Source organism: Pieris brassicae, chromosome Z (assembly GCF_905147105.1).
Source record: "Pieris brassicae chromosome Z, ilPieBrab1.1, whole genome shotgun sequence".
NCBI lineage: Eukaryota > Metazoa > Arthropoda > Insecta > Lepidoptera > Pieridae > Pieris > Pieris brassicae.
Window position 1 is genome coordinate 11708334 of NC_059680.1, and position 25830 is coordinate 11734163.

Here is a 25830-nt window from a genome sequence, read left to right on the forward strand (position 1 = left end):
CCTACCCTTATTACAAAAGTTCATATCATGTAGTATGTAGATTATAAAATATACTACGTTCACACACATTTTTTTCCCGCAACATACTCAGAATTTTTCGGTACACATAACCATAATGCACCAGCCCTAATCTGCCATTAATCATTATATCTACCTACCGCTGTTGCAACGCCTAATTTAATATTTCTAATTGCATAGTTTTGATACGCTCAATGAAATACGCCAAATTAAGCCCTTGCATTTCATTAAAAGAAAAAACCTAACAACAGAAAATCTGTATACAATTAATATTTCTTCTATTACATGTACTGTCAGATGCCCGGTAATCCAGAAAGTTCTATTAGGAATGATTGTCCATCAAAAGAACTAACTATAGGGAGGGCGAGAAGGCAAATAAATGATTGCCGGGACTGCTAATTTAAAACAAAAAGGTGTATGTACCTGTAAAAGATATTTTAATTAGAACATTAATTGAGGCCGCAAGAATTTCTTTAGCTTTTTTAATACATTGCATTTTAAGTACTTCAGTTACTATACTATGTATGTTTTGTAAATAGATATAGCTGTTCGATCAGTTGTTAAAGTGACAACTGACTTCCTACTATTTTTTTTAAATCACTAACTTAATTAAAGACCGCATTAATAAACAATAAGCTTAATTTCTATCAGTTCATATTTATAAATAATAGTTGTTGTTTTGTAGACGTTGAAGTAAGAAGATGGGGAGAAATTGGCTATGCCAAAAATCAATCAGGAACTGTTTAGAAAAAAAAACACCTTTTATATGGCTATTAAGGTTTGCAATAATTTACCAAAAGAATTGAAAGAAATACCGACTAGAGTCTTTAAATATCGACTTGGTGTATTACTTTTGGAAAAAAATGTATTATTCAATAAATTATTATGTGCCTGAGACGCTGTAGTTCATATAAATTTAATAACATTTCATATGATATGTACGATACAAATAATATAAGAATAGACTTCATATGACTAATCATGTAAAATGTAAAACTCCTTTAATGCGAACATACTATTGTACCACCTTTTTGTACCATATTCTTGCAATAAATTATTATTATTATTACAGGTATTTATATATCTGCTTAGTGTGTATATAAGGCAGAATACAAAATACCATCCATCACCTCGAAGTCTGTTGTTCCACAACTGAGCGTTTCTTTAGACAGTTTTTGTCGCCTCTATGAGGAATCAGCTGCCCACTGAAGTATTTCTGAACTGATGTGACTTCAAATATAGAGCGTAACACTTCTTAAAAGACCGGCAAAACACATGCGGGCCTTCGGGCAATGGGCGGCGGATTCATTTAACATCAGGTCAACATCTCCTATCCAAAAGAAAATAACATAAAATATATTAACACATTATTACGAACTACTAGTTACTACTACTAGGTACTTTTATTAATTATTACTTTAAAATCTAATATGCTCCTTATAGGCTTGTAAAAAATTAAAAAGAGTTTCTCGTTTGAGATTCATTTGAGAACTGGCTGTAAATATATTTATTTGAGATTCAGATAAGTGTAAAATAAACAACCTCAACAATAAATAAATAATACAGATCCATAAATAAATAATATTTGTATAAACAGTTGAGGCACCGTATGTAATATTCAGTAATCAAATCTATCACCCCTTTGACCTGGTTTCATCACTCGATAGATTGAAGTGAGGTAGAGATCATCAAAAATTAATTAAACATCATATCTGACGAGATGTTTTCGTATTAGCGTAATACGCATTTGTTATTTAACATTATTTACCGGTTGAACACGTAATATACAAGTATTACTTAAATGTAAGTTGGTTCGCCGTCTAAGTTTCTCGTAACGATAGCTCCCGTCAATACGTAAAAAAATATTGCCTGTAAAGTCGGTTTACTGACTATAGTTTAACGTGACAACGTCATAACAAAACATTAATGAAATGATTGCGCTGATGATGACTTATATGAATAAAATTGAATCATTTTGATTGAATTGTCACTATTTTGTATGAAGACAAAGAAGGAGTGAATCTTTGGACGCATAGGCCAAGCGAGATAGGTGCGGTGCACACGTACAATGAGCGTAATGGACAACGTGTCATGCTTTTTAGTGCGGGCAGCCGTGTTCATCGATTCATTAGACGTTGTTACGTCAAAATAACTGAAAAATATGTTAATGTGTGTTAAGAAATATATTTGACGACCTATTCGCATACCTACCAGATATATATCAAACTATTTGAAGCCCAACACAATTTAAACAGACTATCTTTAGAACATAGCCATTTATTGTCTCAGTTTGGTGTGCTTTTACCAATTTATCTAAACGTTTATATAATTAGAGTGCCTAAAAGGTTGAGAAAAAATAGAAATGTCTAGACATATTAATATTGTTAAATGTAAGAGTTCAGAGTCAAACATATGTATGTATAAATTTATTTAACTAATTAGCTTATTCAATAATAGTAAGAATGAAGATTATTTATTTAAATTTATCTTTAGCTATGTTCTGCGGTTTTAAATGCATAAGGACGTCGTCGAACTAAACCATTATTTGTGGCGCTACAACCTTTTCTGGTCTGGACCTCAGATTTCTGTATATATTTGATGATCATTTGTCAATCTAATATGCTTGCCTTAGACCCATAAAGTCGACCGTATGTGTCAGGCACAGGAGACTATGATAATGAAAAATATACAGAAATTTGAAGCCCAGACTTAGGTCTGGGCTTCAAATTTCTGTATATTTTTGTAAAAGGTTGTAGCGCCACTGATTTATTTTACATTTAAACTTATGAATAACGTATTTTTTGGATAAGGATATTCATCCTTATCCAGGAAAGATCTTCGAATGTAATGAATTATTTTATAACAACAGTTGCCATAAACAAAGACGTTGAGGTACCAAATTATCGTACTCAACGTTACAACCATTAAAAGAACTGAATCGTCAGCGTTGCATACAAAAAGTACAGTCAGTAATCTTATATATAGCATATTGGTAAATTTGTGATAATTACAAAATTTTACAATTTCATTCAATTAATCTCCTTTGACTAGTCGCATGCGAAGATACTAGACGATAATTGTATTACTAGTTACGGGTAAGTGTATCAGAAATCGATTGAATAATCATTCGTGAAAGATCATTGATTCTCTTTAGACATTATTTAATATAATAATCGATATCGAATACCTACCCTTAAACAATATAAATATAATTCAAGTAAACCACTTATGTACGTCAGTATAAAAATATTTATGCTTCTAATTTTACATTTACTGCTAGTTCTCTTACGAAAACCGTAGAACGGCTGAGAAGAACTGGCAATAAACTTTCCTTCTTACTTTTAAATCGAAGACGTTTTTATACGAAATGTTTGTAAGAGCCTACAAACGTTAAATTATGGTCTTCGTCACACGATAATGCAGCAAGCATGGCTCCTCTAGAAATACGTAAACCGTTTTAAATATATTGAACTCTTGAAATATACATGATTTAATTAAAAATCATCACGATATAACTTCAAGTTTTAGAGAAATTTGTGGAAAATAAATACTATGTAATATAATTCGTTTTTTAACCAATTTTGTTCCAATATAAGAAGGATGAAAAATTGCTTACAACCCCGTAACAATTTACCCAAAATATTTTAATAATAAGATTTTGCATATATTACAAATTTAACATCGTACACGCCACATAGTTACACCACGCAATCAACATACACGTACGTAAAAGTTTTCGAAATAATATGGACGAATATTCAAAACGGTGATAGCGGGAAGACTACATTAGATTTCCCTTATAAGTGTCATTGCAATGGACTGCATTTCTAAATAGTAATTACACTCCATGTCGCGGTAATATCTACGAGGATAATATACTTAAACGACTGATCCCAAATTTAAATTAACCTTACTTTTTTTTAAACAATTTATATTTTATTTTTTTAGTTCTTTAGTGTCCCGTTCAGGGCTATAGCTATCATGTTAAAAAGCTTAGTTAAAATAACTTACCAGCAAACTCGAGGCCAAAAAGCTTCCATACGCCTCGTCGTGTCACGAGGATGTTGGAAGGACAAACATTGCGATGCATCTTACGCATTGTCAAGTGCATGTATTGAAGTGCCTCGGAAATCTGGAGACGTTCAAAAAGTTATGCGTTATAGCCAGAATTATATTAGATTATTAATTAATGTATAAACACCATAAATAAATTTTAGATGATTATTGAAAGCCTCAACTTCAGTTACAAGAGCTGGAAACTATGTTCAATATGGAAAGTGAAGTTATCCATCTTGTTTTGTTAAACCAGGGCCTACGCTATACGAAACTGGGGTTTCTATTCCGATATAATTGTTTTGAGTTGGAAAAGACTAAGACTTGTTTTAATTTGACTATTTCCACTCCTTTGTATATTTTGTAATCACCAGTACGCTAATACTAACAGTCTAATGTGATTTGTAAATAAACTTTACGATTTTTTTTTACAACAAATTTTTCACATTGGGGAGGATTTGTAAATAAACTTTACGATTTTTTTTACAACAAATTTTTCACATTGGGGGGGGAGGGGAGGGGATCTAGAATTCATGCCAGGGGAGATCATGACATGAGATGATGATCATGAGATATGTACAAGTTTATGAGTTCATATTGTAAAATAAATACAAAATGGTCATCATTTTTGGTTCTTCCACTACTATAGGTATTGAACACTGAATCAAATAAAAGCCGAATGAATGATTTGTATACTGCATTAATTCTGAAATAAGTCATAGGTATGACATCCCATTTAGCGAGGTTTCTGCGGTTATTTCAGGCATTACCAGTACTGACCGCAACGTTATACAAAGCTATAATAAAGTGATAGGGACAAAAAATATTAGTTTAATCTTATTCGTCTGGAATGAGGACCACCTTTGGGATCTTAATACTTCGCTGTTATTACTAAGGAGATTTCTGGAGCTCTCGATCTTGAAGTTCACCATCATTGGAAAGACAGAGTTGTGTGTTGCATCTTCCAGCCACTAGGCCAACAATGTTCTTAATAAATATTATATTAATTAAGCGATATTGTATTGTTATATTGATCAATTGTTATTTTGGGATACCCCGGTTTTTACTGATATCAATTACAAGTAAGCATGTTAATTTTAATTTCCTAGAACTAATTGGGACACCGTAGTGAAGTCATGGTATCCGTCACGAATTGTAGTTGTGTTGTAAACAGTGTAAGTTATAGTTTTTTTTTATTCTTGTACGGCTGCATCAGATTGCCTCATTCCACACTGAAACATTAGCTGTTCATGCTATCATGAGTCGCTGGTAACATGCGGGCACGAAATTAAAACATTTCTTGCTTAATTGATCTATAAATACATGTTTCACTGATTATGCCTATTCTTATGTGAAGTGCGTGTCATATCAAAAGAAAAACGTCGTATGTAATACGGACCAGGTATTGTGAAATTCGCAATTTATTTTTCTTTTAAATTAAGTTGATATGGGGAATGAGAACATAGCGCTTTCTAGACTAGAGGAAAGAAGGAAATTGTTTAAAATATTCAAAAAATTTAAAAAACGAATGTAAGTATATAATCTGTAGTTTGTATACATGTATATTACATACATGTTCATGTACTTTAATAAAATTATAAATATAAAGATTTAAGCCCACAAGGAGCATTTGTGGTTATGTATTGCATACAATATAAATGTCTCAGTAAAGTAGTTAAATCAGAGAGTTAATTGAATCTCTAGACAGTTAATTAAAAATTGATATTCAATCGAATCGCTAAAGTTCCGTCAGACAAGTCAGTGAACGAAACGTTTAACGAGTTTCCTAAACGTTTCTAGGCAACAACACTAACCTAACTTTACCTAACCTAACCATTTACAATAAAGCAAAACACGGAATTTCCAAGCTCTCAGTTCTTCACGATCACACCGAAATAAGATAACAAATGAAATAATCATGGCGGAGTCATGTTTTACCACCTCGTTTTACATTAACAAATCAACACGCTGGCTTTCGATCAGACAGATAGTTAAACGTTTTCGACGCTGCTTTATTTAAATCAAAATGCTAGCGACTTGATTAAATATCGATATTTAATTAACTGTCAATTAATTCTCTGATTTAACTACTTTACTGCGATATAAACCTTATGTGCATTTTACGTACCTGATGAAATCCATGTCGTATTTCAATATCCAGAAAGTGATACTCCCTAGCGAAGGGTGGCCTGGTGGTGCTGCTAGTTGGCATCGGCTCTACCGTAGGTGGGCCCAGGTGGTTGGGGTTCGGAATCACAGGGAACGGACCCTCTGGATCAATAGGGCAGGATTCCTACGATGAAAAAGATAATTTTATTTAACTAATTAAATTGATTTTTTTTACGTTGATTTTTAAATTGATTTACGAAACGCGCGCGCACTGTCCCAAAAAACCGACACCTGAAGTTAGCCATAGTCAACATTTAAGTTATTTGAAGTTGTACTTCTTTTGACGCGTTAGGGGAAAATTATGAGAGTAAATATTTTCTATTGTTAGTGTCGTTGATAGATATATTTCGATACATTTATTATTTAAATACTATATATTTTGAAAGATATATATAGCTCATCAAAAATCGATTAACTTAAATAATTATTTCCCTAAGTAAACAAAATATAATAATTTTGAATATTTAGCCTAAGTATTAATAGTTAACATTATGACAGTTTACTTAAGTATATATATTTCAACAGTATTTCTTTTTTTATAAATATAATAAGTCTCATAAATTTATGATATACCCTCAGTAATGTTTAATTTTAGATATCTGATTGACTGAAAACAAAGAAATTATTGCTAAGGCTTTTTGTACCAACTTTAACGAACGTACATACTACATCAACTCTGAATAATTAATTATGTAGTCGAACGTTAAAATATAAAAAAAGCTGACATAAATGCAACAAAAACAGATACAGATAATATATACTCTAATGGATGTATCGTTCATAAATTGTTAAAAAAGCATCTTCATGATCGATGTCCAGTATTCTCGGCTTTAAAACTCTTCCATCAATATCCACTAAGTGTAATATATCTCACGGGAAAGGTAGTGATTGATTGCCTGTACTGCCTCTTAGTACTTGCCTGGATATCAACGAGCACGAATGCAATACATTCATATGAGACCAAATGTAGCAGCCGATGAAATAGTTTGTAATAGTAAATTGTTTACTTTAATTTTAGAAATATATAATTATAGACATTACAGAATCTGAGTTAAAATTAAAATTCAATATAACCCTGAAAACATCGCAAAAATTCTAAGATTCGGCGTTTAGTATATGATGAAGAGATATAAAACGATTGCTACGCCGTAGACATTGTGCTACGCTTCGGTACGGACCGTAGATATAAAAAGTAACAAGGTTGATATTTGTAGTAACACGAAAGCAATATTTTTTTATTAAAAATGAATGTTTATTTTCTTATACGGATCCGATAATAATTAGTTTTTTTTCTAATATTTCCAAATTTATCTGGTATACATTTATATTGTACTGACTTAAGTTTTATATAAAAATTATATAAGTTCACGACACGAAAATATTTAATATTGTAATTTTGTGTGGGAGGCATAATTTTTAAAATAAATTACTATTACCATAATAAATCTCTATACTAGAAAGTATTATATGACATGAGTGTATTTAAAAAAAACGTAGTATTTTATGTATTATTAGTTTATATTATTAGTATTATATTTATTATGTACAGAAGCATAAAAGAACAATAACAATGAGTGGCGTTAGAGCCTCTTTAGGTCTTGGTCTGAATGTGTTTCATAATCATGTTTACCTTCACCGTTCGAGTGCATGTTAAATGAAAAAAATTGAAAAAAAATCCATTGGTGCACAGCCGGAGATTGAACTTACGATCTCAGGGATAAGAGTCGCAAGCTGAAGCCACTAGGCTAACACTGCTCAGTAAAATAGCTATAAATTTTAATTTTATAGCATTGAAACATCACATAGTAAAACATAAAATTTAATTTTTACTCAAATCAATAAACACCATTTTCACAATTTTTACTTTTAGTGTCCGTATTGAACATCAGTTAATTGATTCGTTACCGAGGCTATGAATGAAACTAAATGGTATTAATTGGAACACATTATCAGCTCTGTTGAAAATTGACAAAAGTAATCACTTCAAAGAATACAATGAAGCAAAAAAGATCTTAAGGCCGTGTAATAATCTTTCGTAAACAATCCGAAAGTGAAAAGTTTAGGACTTTTTAAAAATAATAGAAAGGTGATGTTGGACATAAACCTATATTATAATTAGATTAGAGTGACGTAAATAAAATAGTCGTAACCTAGTCTATTGATGGCAGTAAAAAGTCAAAAGCCAAAAGTAAAAATCATTATTCATATATAACACAATGTACACTTATGAACGTCAATATAAAAGAAATATACATTAAATGCTTCTAATTTTACATTTACTGCAAAAAGTTTTCAAATCAAGGGCATAGAACGGAAGAGAAGAACTGGCAAAAAACTCTCCGCCACTCTTTTTAATCGCCAAGTTTTTTTTTGTATTACACGTTTGTAAGGAGCTGCAACCATCATACCATGTTCCATATGACATCAGGAGCCATGGTGAAATAGCAGCACGCACTTACATTCTCGTGGGGACAACACGCAAGTATATAGTCAAAAATAACTAACATCACCCCATACACGAATTCAAGTACGACCAGTCACCATAAGTAGCACCCGTTCACGAGTATCACGCATGGCCAGCCATCAGCCCCCTCGCCATATTTTAGGGGGAGAGACAACCCAACGCATGGACGCCATAATATCACACTCACAAATATAACCGCAATACTTAAGAATGTGTATGGCGTACAATAAATTATATGAATGCCAAATTAATATGATGTTACATGGCGTGGAAAGTGAGAGGCTGTAGAGGCTGTGACAAGTTTTGTTAATAAAAAAGTAATTTTATTTTAAAGCTATAATATTTATTATTTGAAGGAACTTACATGCCAAGCGAGGATATTGTGAAGACTTGCATAAATTCTTTCCGTAGCAAAAGCCACTGTGTATGTACTTTCTTCTAGAGGATGCAAAATTTCCAACATTTTTGGGTGAGCTAGTTCTTGTAGCTCATGTACGCAGTTCTTGAGGCAGTCCAGCATAAGTTGTTTGCGCTTTGGACGATACAGCTTGTCCACCACTCGCTTGTCAAACATGAAGACGGAACATTCCTGTAAATAAAATTTCATTTTAATGGTGTACATTTTAGCAGGGTTAGTTAAAGCCGATGCTGATGTTAGATGTTTGACTCGATAATACTGTCATTCATACTCTCTAACAAAGTGCGATTCCAATTATTAAAACGTTATCTAAAAACCGAACAAAATTAAGATGTATTTCTTCTAATAGCGTTGATGTCGTGTTCGAATAACGTGGTACGAAAACTCATTATTGAAATAGGATGCGGGATCATTATTGTAGTTCTGCGGTATGCCTGCATTGAGGCCGGCATATAGAAGTTTATTACATTACTTTACATTTTAAATTCAGTAAGCTATTTTTCTTAATTATCTTGATCAAACACGCAAAATGTTTTTATAAGTGTTAATTGTAAAAATAATTATGTAGTTCCGTATAAAAAAATCAATCAAAAATAAACAGCTGAAATTAAAATCAACAAAACAATATTATATTTTAATTACATATGTTTTGAACCAAAGTGAAGAAAAATGTCCGTTATAGAAATGCTCACATCAGGCACACTTGGAACTGGGCATCGTGAATATGATATTACGTCGCTCGTGCCTCTGATACGTTAGATCTTAAATGAGGAAACAGTTGAGTAAGAACTCTTACTGGCTACGAATTAGTAACAAGATATACTTAAGGGAATAATTCTGGCAGCTAAATAATTCTACAAGATACTTAGTATGTCAATTTCTCAATGCTTGATTGTTAATACCGAGCAATGTCTTCAACCTACCAAATCCTTTTATCACTAAGCATCAATGCCCAGATACTGATCTCGTGGTAGTGGAAAGTCTACTAAGTCGGACAATAATATATATTATTATTAAAAAGTTTTATTTTACTTAGTTTTCTTAGTTTTTATTAAGTTCCTTTCAGATTATTAGATACAAACATTGATATTCTAATCAATATACAGATTTTACAACGAATGTATAGTTATATCTAATATTTTTAAATTCGTTACGATCATTTACGTAGAATGTATAACATTAGTAAATATAAAACTTTGTCTTAAAAATTATTGATTTCAAGTAGGTAATAAAAGATTATTTTTAATCAGTCCAGGTTTTTAGCTTAATTATTATTAATGGTTAAAAAATAAATACCACAATTCAAAAAGCAAAAGTTTCTTCTTTAATATTAGAGAAGAGATTTATTAGTAGAACTTCAGTGTCTTAAATCTTTCCTATATTTATTTTTCATTTGAAATCATTGCAGTAGTTTATTATAAAATCATACATATAAAAAAAACACAAATGTTTCCTCTTTATAATATTAATATAGATACAAAGTTCAAAATACAACAAGTTCCAATGTATAATAAAAATCGCCAGTAAAATTAAATTCTGAAATGAATGTTCAAGTAATGCTTCGATTGATATATTTTTATTAATAAGAACCCTAAAACTATACCCCAGTTAGATACGTTGTCAAAAACAAGTATCTCGGTATGTACGTGAATAAGATATTTTTTTGAGTCATTTTTGTTTTTTTTTATTTGATTCGAATGTTATTATTTTTACGGCAACTTTCTGAGCGGTATGATCACCTTTATATTCCAAACAGTTGACTGTCCGTTGTGGAAAAATCAAGACGCCTGAAATTGCCAAGCTCAGGCTCTGAGAAGGTGTATTTCAAATTTTATACAATTTGAACCAATACTTTAATAATAATAACTGGTCAAAGTTTTTTTATTTTGTCACTGTCGCACGATTATCATCTAGGCCTGGATTGAGAGGAGTTAGTTTACGGAGACCGAAGCCATTTCCATATTCACGCACGTGCATACACACCCTTATACATCACGCTCGCTCAAATTTATCTAAGTTTTTGTTGTTTTGTTGTAACTCAAAAAGGTCTAGTCACACACAATAAGGACATGCCCTATTGTGGAGACCAGCGTGGGTAAAAAAATGCAACAAAAGAACAGGGTTTAGTTAGTAAAGTACTTTTTGATTTGCTAAAACTTTCAACAATGAAACTCATTTCAAATATTGTCTGTTAAATCGGAATGTAACGTATTTATGAATTTTAGTTTAGTTAGATTTGTTTGTGAGCAATAAATGTTTCGGTGTGAGACATACATTAGCTTTAACACAACTTTATAGAATAAAATAATTATTATTATTAGCCCAAATATTTAATATAATATAACCAAGAAGCACAAGGCCAGTGCACTATGGCAAATCGAGGTCAGTGTCATATCAACAATCGATAACTTTTGTATTTGCCAAGAAAGACGATTGTTTTTTTGCACACGCATAGGGCTTCAAATAAAGCAGTGTATGTATGTATAAATAAATTATAAAAACAACAGTTTAAAGAAATGGCCTTCATTTTATTTCCTTATTGACAATATAGTGAATAAAAAGTTATTTTTTTCATTACTTTACTTTAAATAACAATAATAAAGCTCATACATATTTCAATAAGTACTTAAAATCTATGATTAGTAATATTTATTTCATAAAATATTTAAAGTTAAATGGTGGATAGCATCTCTATTTAAATTCTTGTATTTTATAATATAGTGGGAATATTAAACGCTTTCGTTGGTAACTGACTCCTTAAATACATATATTGCGCTTTCGTTAAATCTAAATCAATGAAATTACTTAATTCCTCGTGATCCATTAGCATTTTGCTCTGGCTTACGTTATTGATGAGCTACAAGTATAGAGATTTTGTATCACTATCAGAATGGTCCACGAGTTTTGCATTTCTCCCTTCTCCTATTGAACTTAATCCCTGAAAAAAGGCGTTGTAAATGTGTTCAATATTCACCAAGAAGCGCTGTATTTTTTTAGTTGATTCTGACGAGTTTTGATAAAATACACAGGGTTTTCCGAGTTTCTCAAAAGAAGTAGATGGCATGGGAGTTTGGTAAAGTTACCAAATATTCTGAATCCAACCAATTAAGGTTCCTTTAAAAAAAATCCTTCTTCCTATACGCGTCTGTCAAGTCAAACGTCTGCTTAGATTCATCACGAATTTGTGATAGCTATATTAACACAGCCGCGGCGTACATGAGGGCTGATGATGTTCCTGTTCTGGAGATATCAATTCATAATCAATTTTTGTTGAAAATTTCTCTTACACCAGTCGTAGTATTTGAGGCCATCAGGCACTGTCCAAGACGCCCTCTATATCGAGCGATATCACAGCTATGATTTTATTTTATTCGAGCTTGTTCGATGCTCCTGAGGGCGTCCTCGAAACTGCACCGAGTTATAAAGCCGTACAGGTGGTTGCTCAAGCGCCAGGTGTCAGCTGATTCTTCTGACTAGCATTTTCGTACACTTTGTCCATAACTGACAATATGCCTATTGGCCAATACTAGCCTAGACACTAGCCTTTGGGTTACTGTAATCAGGTTTCCCGGCCTTCGTAGTATCACTTCAAGGGCCCTCTTCCATCAGACCGGAAAATGACCTAAGCTCGCGCTTCTATTGATGAGTTGCAGAAATATGTCGTTAAATCAAATCTAAAGCTCTGGGAGACATCGGCAACTGTCAAAAGTATCGACGAATTTAAAAAACTGTCGCTTTTTTACATAAATATAATCATAAAACGTACTATGTTATATTTGTTAAATCTGCATACTATGGGCTTTATAAAAATGTATTACACTATAACTATTGCTTCAAATTTTTGAAAGTAATTAATATTAAAAAATTTAAGTGAACATATCTGAAACAGACAATTTTTGACCCACTTCCTTTATATTCCACATGAAAATCATGCAAAATGACTACATTATATTCAAGTTCAACTGGTTTACAATAAACTTTTAAAAGTGCATCAAAAACAACATTAGTAAAAACTATTTGCCGTTGTTCTACATTTTTTCATAGCAGTGTCTGGACAGGTCTCATAAAAATGCCTATCATAGACGTTGCTGTCTTAAAAATGGAAACATTTTTCCTTGGATCATACACGACCTTCACACTAAAGTAGTGGGTAGGTTAAATTTACGGCTTAGCAGATTTTTTGTGTTTATATTAAAAGTGTCGGCTTTCCTTTTACTTTAATGGGTACATAAAATTTTATTCGCCCTAAAAATTTGAACGATGCGATAAACATGCCTTAAAATTTTATTAAGTGGTCGATTCTTAATGAAATGTCTTCTTTTACGTATGGAACTTCTATGGTCTTCTATGGTCTACGGTCTTGAAACGATTTACCCCTTGACATAAAGGTTCTATAGTAAAACCTTATGTCCCTATGTCATTTTACTTAATTTTTTTTACTACCATAGTTTAGAATTTATGTAAAATATATTCTATAAATTGCAAATAGCTACAAATACTACATAGCCTGTGAAGTTTTGGTTTCTAATAAAATTAGTTGATATTAATTTGATTGAAATCTTTTCTGACAACATAAACTGTCTTTCTTTCGATGAGCCTAGCCTACATTCCTATCGCCCTGTCATTGAATGTCGTGTCACCTTAAGATGTCTTAAATCTAATAATTTATTCTTATTAACCAAATACATAAAAAATAATGTGTCCCAGCTTCCTGATATAGGGAATATTTTATAATAGGACCCGTAACTTCCCAGGAGCAATAATATAAGACAATTATAATTTTAACACGAAAAGGAACAAATAATTTAGATTGATTTGTGTTTAGGTAAGTTTGTATAAATAAAAATATATTTTTACTTATCCCATAAATTTAAATTTTTCAATAGTTAAATGCAAGCCGTTTTGCAATTTTTATCCAGAAATCTGTATAAAAGTTGTGTTAGCGGCATGTCATATGTACTGGGCTTAAACATGACAAAGGCGTATATTCCGTTAGATCGTACTTTCACCGAGCACAGAACAGTTTTTGTAGTGACATCACCGCGCTCTAGTCAAGTGTTGTGTTGGTGGTGGCTTGTTTACTCTTTTATTCATGATAATTCTATTACCGGTTCTTAACCAGCAATAAAACTGAAGATGAGTTTTGATTACAATGAGCTTAAATTTGGGGTCCCGGTTCATATAAATTCCATTTTATTTTAAATGTTGTAGGACTGATTAACAATGATTCATTCATAGGCAAACTATTTCATAATTGATTATAATATTGATTAATTGAAAAGAAGATGTTTTTATTTAAGTATTTCAATTTTTACAGTATCTGAGTACAACAATAGAGAACTTATTACTATAAAACCTAAATCTTTTTAATTCAGCCAGTGTTCAATTAAATATATCTGTCTCCCATGCAATAATAATAAGGATGCGCAAGACACGCGTAAATAGTGCTTCTCTAAGTAAATTTGTACGCGCTCGCGGCACTTCAAGCAATTGCGAGTGTGTTTATTTGCCACTCTCCTCCAACATTTCCGCGTTATATATCCTACATCTTAGAACCTTACAAAAATATAATGTGATAGTAAGATCATCCTTACCTCTAACTTGTTGATCCTACCATAGCCAAGACAAACAAGTATGAATGAACTACACCAGGATCATTTATTAAGTTACATTTAAAATAAGTCGACAGTTTTATATAAATTATATAAAGATTTAAGATCGGTCAAAAATTGCGCTTTTGGAACAAGCAAATTAATTAAATAAGGATTTTGAACACTTACCATAGAACTTTTTGTAGAAAACGCAAAAAAAACGCAATGACTCTCTGACTTCTTCTCTCTATCTTTACCTGCGTAAAGAGAGAGAGAATCAAGCCAATTCGACTAAATTGGGTCAAATGGACGAAGCATGAAATTCACTTCTTCATTTCTAGGGCAAAATGTAGCAATAATACCCAATTTCCAATAAGTATACACAATTTAAAAAAATACTAAGTGTATTTTATGTATAAACTTTTTTTGTTCTTGTCTGGTTGTGGCTGGCAGTTCATTTAACTTCGTCTTCCCATCTCGTGGGTTATTCCTCTTCTACGTGTACCGTCTCGCGACCAGTGCGAACCCCTTTGGCTCTTTTCTTGGGGATCGCGAATCACATTCTCTACGCCTCTCTACTTGCATTATTCAATCGATTTGGTTTTGTCTCTGCTGGTTCTGACTGTAAATTGACACTTGGACAATTTATTTCACGTGATTTCCAGTCGATGGCACTCTGACCTTTACATATACATATGGTATATATCCTGTTGTTATGCCCACGCTTTATGCCTATATATACAAATTATGCCTATATATACATATTATGCCTATATATACATATTATGCCTATATATACACGCCACGCGTGAGAATGTTGTTTTCCAATGATCGTTTACCATATATGAGGAATAGTTTTTTTTTAATTGAGCTCATTCTCCGAAATAAAGGGAAATCCTTAATCAGTCTGCCTGAATGGGCCTAAAGGTTGAGAAGTCATATCTTTAAAGGTTGGAATAACTTTGTTCGTGCGTTTCAGGGCCGTTGTGTATGTATCCATTGCAGCGGCTTCGAGCCGGCGAGACAGTGGTTAGACTGCTTTAGGATCACCCCTTTAGGTCGGAGGAAGAGTGGCACCTTCCACAAGTGCAGTTAGATTTAGATGTTGTGAATAAGGGGGTTATGTGTAATATGTTAATGTATGTGTATGTAAATGTATTGAATATATTTAGTTTTGACTAGCCTATACATACACGTATATAAAATGAGTACGAAAATTTTGTGACATTTATAATTCACCAGATATTTAAATGAATCTTTTGATACCTCAACTGTCAATAGTAATCAAATCATGGATGACTGAGCTTTCGAACATGTGTGTATAAATGTGCTTATATTAACTCCGTCCTTATTACGTACGCATTTAATTAAGTTCAAAAGCACGAAATTAACCCACAATATTGCGTTTTAACCGATGTTTCATGAATTATTAATAAAACTAAAACTCGATAACTGAAGTGCGATCACGCTGCAAAGTGGGCAGTCGCAACCTAATATTGTATTAACGGTATAGTAAGTAAATAATAGTTGTTTAAATAGTTTTATAAACACAGCTGAAATTTGTTGTCGCTTCGCATAAGATCTAGTCAATATTTAGTTGCAACATCAAGCTTTAAAATTGTTTTCATGACTGTATCATGACAGACCAGTCATGACAGACCACTAACAATAAATAACTAAAATAACTTTAACCACTTTAAAAACCGAAGTCTTAAGTGTGTTATTCCTATTAGTCTCCCTAAATTGTTGTAACCCATATGAAAAGTGTGAATTAAGCACATTTGAGAAAACGATAAATTTCTTTATCTTTAAAAGCACCAGTCTAACCACAGCCCCCTCCTTTTTTTATACAGGGGACAAAGACAAAGGCATAAATCTCAATGTGAATCGTGGCAAATTCTTCCAAAATGAAAGTATTAAATATGCATATATATGTCTAATATAATATACATGTCTTACAACGCAGCACTTCTATTGCCCTGGTCCGAATAGGAAATAAATTAATTAACAAAAACAAATTACAAAATGCACTTTAATCATTAATATTATTGAATTGGTACTTATTATATTTTTCGATTTTCCCTAGTTGTAATTTCTACTGCTCAACGTTCTTGAAGGACAAGGAATTTCTTCAAGAACAATTCTCTAATAATAAGTTGTATTTATTTTTATCCTGTCTATAGTATATTTTCATCTCGAATAAACATTTATTGTTATAAATAATGTATTTTGATTTTAGCCGTAAATAGCCAATGTTTTCATATATATATTTTATATAATAATCTGTAATGTGGGTGAATTTTTCACTCCAACTAATTAAATTACAAGAAAGCTTAAGACTGTTAATATTTATAAATAGGTCATAATAAATTACAACAACACAGAGCGGTGAAAGATGTCTGAAAATTTCGTCTTACGGACATTGACAATTGACAAGACAGCATTTTAGGCATTTTTTTATATTTTATATTTTTCATTGACCATTTATAATTATTTCTCTTTAAAAATAAATGAAAAATATGAAACCACGAACATAGGTTCCACCATCACGTGAATGTCGAGGCTATTCAACACCACGGGCCAAGTGAGAAGACTGAAACTGACGTTAGTATGGAAAAAACGGAACAGAAGAACGTCGTCCCTTAAATAGACACTGTAAGTTTTCGGTTATTAGACACTTTCTTAAGTTAAAAATCTTTTTTAGTAAATTAGGTTAGGTTGACTTTTTGAGATTAACAATACCGTTTTCAAAATTCTAAAGAATATTGTTCTAGTACAAGCAAGAATTAATAGCGCACGTAGAAATCGTTATGAGTTATATATTTCAGTGGCTCATTTTTATTTAGTTGCATAAATTAACCTACTGTAAATACAAAACAATATTGATATTAATGTATGATGATTTATTTATGATGCACTAAGTGCAGCTAACCTCCTGTGGCTTAATAAACCGAAACAGGGCTGGCGCAAGTGGGTTTATACAATTTAAAATTAATTCAAGAACAATCAAATTACAAGTTAAGTTTATTAAAATTGAAATATTATGCAGCTACATAAATATATATAGCTAGCCAAAATTCACAGTTAAAAAATATACATGTTTGATAGGTGTTAAAATTATCTAACCTTTGAATTATAAATTTAATGACAAAAAGGTTTGCCAACGGACATTAAAGTAAAAGCATACATCTATAAACTTACAAAAAAAACAAAAAAAAACCACTTGTATTTTACACACGCCATGCTACGTACGCACGCTACGAACTATAAATTAGTGATTTAAACTGTGAGAAATATAATTGATAACTTATTGCAAAATCATACTGAAAATGCCAGTAAATACAAGCTGTAAATTAATATAAATATGTATAATTAATTATATATAAATATTACATCAAAAGAATCGACAAACACAGAGCTCGTAACGAAATTGGAGAATTTCATCCCCTACGACAGCTTTTAAATCTAGTAAAATAATTATCTTATAATAAAGGGTTGATTATTATACGCTGTTACATTATATGGAGCATGTTTATTTTATACGTAATCACAATAAGTGGAGCCTTGGCTCCCTTGAGAAGCTTTTCCAATGAACAATACTTCTTTACAAAGAAAATTGTGTGCCGGTATTAATAAAGCAAGCGCTAGACGTTTGTGCTACGAAGGCGAAAATTCTGAGGTTATTACAGAACTTCTAGTCGACATAGTCCTGCTTGTATTGTTTATATTCTTGTAATACAGTTAGTTATAAGCCTGAATATTTTATTATCTAAAAATTACATTCTCTGAACTTGAACTAGTATTCGTTGATTTTTTAACAAATGTATGAGGACAGTAAGTATGTATAACGTTTTAATATCTTCATTTAAGTTCAACAAAATATATAAAAGTCAACTGATGCTGGTAGGTTTTTTCATTTGAAATCTTAAAACTTTATTTTATTAGAAAGAAAAAAAACTTATTTATTGATATATTTCATTTTTTATATTTCGAATTGAAGTACGCTAAAAGGACACCATTAAGTTCGTAATCGAACGCTACGGACTTTTAGTTTCAAGCGTCTTCAAGTTATCGTTAAGTTAAGAATAATGAAACTGTTTTAAAATTTAGTTATTAAGTGGAGTTTCCTTAAATATTAAATATAAAAATCAAACATAATTAAAATTAAGGATTTTAAGAAGTTAAGTATTTGTTGTATCAATATCGTTTTAATATTATAGTATTTTTATAAGGCTTTATGTTTCGAAACTTAACTAGTATGTTTGTATTTACAAAACAGACTACTTTGGAAATAATTAAATGAAAAGGACTTGTGGTTACTATTGTTATAGTTTAATCCCACGTAATTGTGTCATCGTTGACGATGCCACTGGCTTAGGCCGTTTGTCCACAGCCTCCGTCACCGGGACGTCACCGAGAACGAGAAAATTTCGGGCTGAGTTTAGGATGACGTAGGGTTAATCGTACCAATATTTTAAATACCGGCAACACACTGATGAGCCCTCTGGCAATGTAAGTGTCTATGGGCGGCGGTATCATCGGTACCATCAGATGAGCCTCATAGTTAAGTGGTAGTATTCCCCGACCATTCTCTCACCTGCTGTTAAATGATACCACCCATGAACACTTAAAGAATTGGTACGGTCTTTTCTTGAAGGACCCTACGTCTAATTGTTTCGGAAATACTTCAATGGTGCCACAAAGTTCTGGTGCGTAGCCTTAAAATAGCGCTCAGTTGTGGAACTAGGGATGTCGAGGTGGAATTTCGTATTCTGCCTTGCAATTTCCTAATAAATATATCTAAGGAACTTACGTTCCAATAACATAAATATTTGACAGTATTTCTCCAATAATTCCCTTATGTTCGTTCGGTTTCGGTTCGATGATATTAAATTTGTATCAATTTTGTAAATGGTATTAAAATGCCAAATATTTTATAATTTTACAAATTATCTTTTTTATTTCAAAACAACTCCTTAAAAAATAATGGTCAACCACGACAGTGCATGATATTTTTTGAATAATTCTAAAGTATAAATATGACGGAGTTAATTAGAGGAATAGGTAAAGAATGGGAAGACACAGAAAGAAGAGCAGAACCTATAAATGTTGCAGGAAGGTCAAGAATCAGGCTTTCGAAAATGAAGGTAGTAACTGACAATGAACGATAGGAGTACTGTTGTCTGGCAAGACAAGGGCTGATGGGTGACAAAGCGACAAACTATGATTTCGGCCCACAAGAAATAAAGAAAGAGTTTTACTGTAGCGAATTCAAAATAAATTTACCAGATACATTTACACGAGGTTGTACCCATTTTACCCAGTTGAATTCGTGTACACAATAATTGGTTGGATTTTAATATATAAACAAATAATAGACTGATAAATTATTCTGGTGTTGTTCATTCATACTTGTTTGTCTTGGGTATAGTAGGATCAACAAGTCAGAGGTAAGAAGGGACCTTAAAATCACATTATATTTTTGTAAGGTTCTTAAACGTAGGATATAAACGCAAAATTTTTGGAGTGGAAGCACTATTTACAACTGTGACTTACACAACCTGAATATTATTGAACGTGCACACTGGGTAAATTGACAAGAATTGCATAATGTATATTTTTGTAATAAAAAGGTTTAGGTAATTTTCTCTTGTTTTGTTTATATAATTTATATTAATACGTTTTTATTGTATTAGTATTAAGTTACAATAAGAATAGAAAATAAGAAACTAAATACACTTAAAGAATATTGTAAAAATCGTTATGATAATACAATACAATACAAAACCTACAATTACAATTAATTTCTATCATTACTACGTACTAAGGTGACAGACCTCCATCGTAGTACGGTGTTACGAACTAACGAGAAAAATTATTTTACCAACAGAATAAGCAACAAAAACTAATGAGCTTGAATTCCCTTGTTAGGTAACGTAATCATAGGATACAGAGGTGGCGTATTAATATTGTAGTTCACTTATAAAGTGACATAACAATCACAACGTTTCAACATTGGGTATAATAATATTCAGTGAAATTAATTATTAATATTACAGACAGAGTTCAAAGTGGGAATTTTCATTGTTGGAATATTATAGTCAGAATTATAATTGACTGTCATTTTAAATTGTTAACTTTACCTTAAGCTAGACAATATCTGGAATGTAGTAAATGATTTGCGAAGCCAAAAGCCAAAGGCTCCATTGGGATGTTCATCGTGTGAAATTGAGGGAAGATCGGATTGTTAAAAAGGCGTATCTTGAAATACCAACCGTCCGCCATCCTGGTCGGACACATATCGCTGGATAGACACCATGGAGGACACCTACCTAAAAGGGAAGCTCCCTCTTCTTTCGGAGCTCACTTTGGGTGGATGCGTGGAGCAGGAAGGTATACCTAGGGATTCCTTCTCCACACACACATACACCACAATAGTGACGCCTAACGGAATAATGCTTCGAAAATATCGACGAAGTGTGTAAGAGAGACTTTTAACTAAAAGAAAATATTAAATGAAAGTAAATTAATATGCTTTTGCTGTATAAAAAAATATTTTCACCTTTAAACCTTCAAGGAAATATTTAGTTTTTGTTCCGTGAAGGAAACAAATACAAAGTTCTAACCTGTCTTGCCGTGTTTGGTGGTAAATTTCACAAACAAGAATTAGCGCTGAGTGCTAACCTTTGCATTTCTAAAATTTATTGAATTTTGATAAATCGGGAGTCATAGTTCTGCTAATTCGGTTTTGATTAGAGTTATAATGTCACACAAAGACACCTTGATTAATAATTGATAGTTACATCTCGACTAGAGCTTACAATACTGAATACTAATAAATATAATAATAATTGTTATAACAATTAATTTAGAATTCAGTTTCAATAGACAATGTCGTGTACCACTTTTGATATTAAATTCATCTCATAATATTAAATTGACTGTAACGAGGAAGAGGAAGCCAGGCGGCAAGACATAGTTTTGGTTTCTAATTGTCTAAGATGAGAGTTTGCCTGGGCTGAGCAGTATTCTACAAAGACTAGTACTCTCCGTGGTGGCGTGAAAGCCCGTTTTATATACAAAATCAGTTAAGGAAAACAATAACTGCAACATAAACGAGCGTAATATTATTAAGTAGTGTATTAGACTAATCTTTTTATTCCTTTTTGTGTATTTTATATTATGAATAGCCATAAGTCATATGCGTTACGTTCGTATTCGGCTTTTAAAAGTCAATAGTTCCTTATGAAGACTATCACTTGAAGCCGGTTTCACGACTCGGTAGGAACAGGAAATACGTTGTAAAGATCCCTTAAAGGGGTTATGTATAGATTAATACAATTTATTAGGAATCTAGGATGATGATACGGCCACCGTGCAAATGTTAAGCGTGGCGTATTTTTCGTGAGTCTTCTAAACACAAATAACAAATATATTTAATAATAATATCATCTTGACCTACAGTAGATTGTTAATCGCCTCAGAGCGCGAATGTTGAAGGAGGCTTAGTACTCTCTTATCTATAAATGGAACAATTTGAAGTATATAAACAATTTCTCTATAAACCACTCCATATTATTTCAAATAACAAACTGTATATAATCAATAGAAAACGTCATAACTAAGAAAGGTAACATTCGTTACGCCAAGTCATTTTGTAACGAAACGAATTTTATCGATATGAACCGGGTACCCGTGACCTATTTAGGCCCGGGAAGCCCTCAGATCACTGGAAATCCCGCCTTACCCACAATAATAATACAAACGGGTTAGTTATATCATTTATATAACAAATACTTTATCTTTATTTGTTCCATTATATTATATTTAATATACCAGGAATTTGGTTTAATGTTAGTTAATGTCTATACGTAGCTAAGGTAATGCAATGGTTCAATAACTAAGCCCAGCACCGTACCTTCTGTTATGGATATTGGCATGCTTTCTTCGTTGCACATTTTAACAGCATATGCCTTATGATGCAAATACTTCCACTTAAGTAAGTTCGAGGAAACTTCGCACACATCAAGTTTTGTAAGATAATGTATGCCTCTTTGTATCGAATGCCTTGCTTTAGTCGATAAATACTACTAGAATTAATTTATCAGTGTAACATTGGTAATGCTTGTCTAATGATGTCCATTGAATGCTTTGTTTAAAGAGTATTGACAAAGCGCCGGCGGTAAGCTTTTAATGAATCTTGTAGAACGGGCGCGCTCTCCCCTTTGATAAGTGGTATCGAGTTCTAGCTATTGTAAATATGTAACAAGTGTCTAGTGGTCGTACATTTGAATCCCAACAATACAAGTATAGCTTTTTCTTTGCAAGTTGCTCCTGTTACCCCTTCTTCCACCTTTCTTACCCACAGTTTAGCAGAGCTGTTTTCAAAATGTATTATAAATATATATTTCTTGATTTTAAGTATTTTGTTGGTAATAGTTATTAAGTAAATGTATGCTGTTTGTCCCTTAAAGAGTTAATTAGTTTAAGCAGATATTGGCATAATTTAAAATATTGGAAACTGGCATATGATTCAAAGAACGTATAGTAAAACAAAAGGAAAGATCAGAATAATGAAATAAGCTCAGAAGTCTTATTCCATTATATTATATTAACAAAGGACTAATAAGTTGATAGGTTACTATAATTTATAGCTAAACTATGATTGTATTTGCACATATTTTATACAAATTCATATTTTTCGGATCTCAATGTTTATTCCGCTCAGAAGGCCGTGCACCAATGGACTCTGCTTAGAGGTATTTTCTATGTGTAGTTTATGCAGTAAACTTAGCTTCGTTTGATTACAGTTAATTCAACTTCCTGCAAATTACGCCATTCTCGGAAGTGAAAATATTATAAGGCACTTTCCGCATTATACGGTGTCCGGCGTAAGATAATTGGCTGAATATAATTATCGGACGGGATATTACTATGAAATACTTTAGTCCACTCCACTCTGTGTTAAACCATTATAAATAAGTTATTAGAGCGTGACTGCTTGTAATCTTTTTTTTATTTTATAGAACAAGGGTCTCACGGGCTTGTGTGATATTAAGTGATACCGCCGCCCATGGACACTCTCAGAGGGCGCTCGAGTGCGTTACACAGATAGTTGTAGTGATGTATGCGAAGCTTTGTCTTTCACCTAGTTGCTTAACTGACGTAGCCAATTTTATCAAATTATTAAGTGGACATTTGTATGAAAATTTTAATTTATAAAAATGTTGGGATTTTTCTGATCAACAATCAAATACTGGTCAAATTACTTTAAAAAATGATCTCCCTGCCCTGAGTTATGGTAAGCGTTGTGTAATCTCTGTCGGGTCTAGAATTTTCTCCCACTTAAAAACCTGTATGCAAAACTGAAAGCAAATGACATAGATTAAAAAAAAAGTCAATTGATCCACAACCGGAGATTTAGTATGCAATAGTAGACGGAAACTGGAACCACTACAGATACGATTTTCTTAATAGCCAATGAATTATTGAAATGAAGTCTTTAGGAGCCTGAGGGTAAATTTTTTACGTATGAGACGTCACGAAGATGTGCAGCGTTTTAGTCGAAGAAAAGGGAGAGAGCGATTGAGACCGATTGAGTGAGAGTGAGAAAGGGAGTTCGAGAAAAAATACACACTATTGGTTGATGTATTCATTTAGTAGTTACATATTAGAACTTTAGATGGCAATTCTGTCGCATAAAGTCTTGTGCAGTGAACGCAGATTATTTATTTATTTATATTGTCATTAGCACGTACACAGTGTGAATATGTGATATACAAATACATGGAGTGATCATGTACTGGTAAATGAGCATCTATTGGGGCTTCTACCTTAGTAATAATTAATTTACAAAGAAGTTTCACTTTTGACATGTGTACTTTGTACGCACACACTTTAAAAAAATAATAATATAGGGACTATTAGTGCATAACTCACATCAGTTATAAATGTTTTACGGGTTTAAAGAAATTATTGTAACAAGGTAACGCTTTAATAGGCGAATATGGAATATATTATAATAATATACACGCTCTATTACCTTTTTCAAAAGGCCGGCAACGCACTGGCGAGCCCTCTGGCATTGAGAGTGTTACTTAACACAGGTGAGCCTCCTGCCCTTTTGCCGTTTGTTTAAAAAAATTGATACATAACCTGTAATATCAATCTAGAGTCGATTTAGGATGTCCTAGGATGTACCGTTATTGTGCATAACCTACTTGATTATTTTAATCTCAATAATAAAATCACTGTTATATTTATTCTAAATAAATCGTTGTCTATAAAACTATAAACAGTTTTAAAATAGGTTTGCGGGTAGTTCAGAATTGAAACCTATCTGACTTCTGAAAAACGTTGAGAGCTTCCAGTTATAAATCTTGAGTTGTAAAGCTTTGCGCTGGTCTTGCAGTACATTTCACTTTTAATTGAAAATAACAATTCGACTTAGAATTACTGAATTTCTATTCCGATTCATTACTACCATACATCATTAGACACGTAAGTCTCGTAGTTGGTTGCTTTTTGTGGCACCTACTTATGTGCCCTTTTTAACTTTCCGATTTGACGCAAGTGTCGACGTTGTCGTTGACAATGGTTACCAGCCAACCGCGAGGCGAACCAATAATGAACCGCGATTATACAAGCAGTGTTAGGCCCACATGTTGAGGTTTAGTTTTGTTTACGCAACAGTATTTCCACGTAGGGGCTCACATTCAAAAATTGTAACAATTTTCATGACTATTCTAAAAACAAATGACTAAATTGACACGGCTTTCGAACATAATTTATTCATAATCACCGATCCACAGATATTAATAAAACTTGTCTATCTGTCTTTACCTATTTATTTATTTATTTATTTATTGTTGTATAAGTGTTCTTAATATAAAGGTAGTTGATGTGGTGGAAACACAAACTGTGCACAGTTTTTCTATCCACCAGGACGTCGAACATAATTAAATCATTAACACACATATATATATACTAAGGCCAGTGACATATAAACTGTAAATTTATAACAATCAAACCATTCAAACGATTTAAAATTGCACGTAAAACGTCATAACCAAATCTGACGCGCCATATTTAGCCGATGCAGGAAACCTGTTCTTGTC

General features: G+C 32.3%; 1 protein-coding gene across 1 annotated transcript in view; it reads right to left on the reverse strand.

The window, feature by feature from the left end:
• The window catches only part of LOC123718860 (SCY1-like protein 2), a 68937-nt gene that overhangs the window by 15996 nt on the left and 27111 nt on the right, over positions 1–25830 (reverse strand). Inside the window, exons 2-4 of the mRNA XM_045675796.1 lie at positions 9069–9293; positions 6200–6364; positions 4030–4150 (exon numbers count right to left, since the gene is read on the reverse strand). Of these exons, the coding sequence (XP_045531752.1) occupies positions 4030–4150; positions 6200–6364; positions 9069–9293 (511 nt within the window). The remainder of the gene's footprint in view (positions 1–4029; positions 4151–6199; positions 6365–9068; positions 9294–25830) is intronic.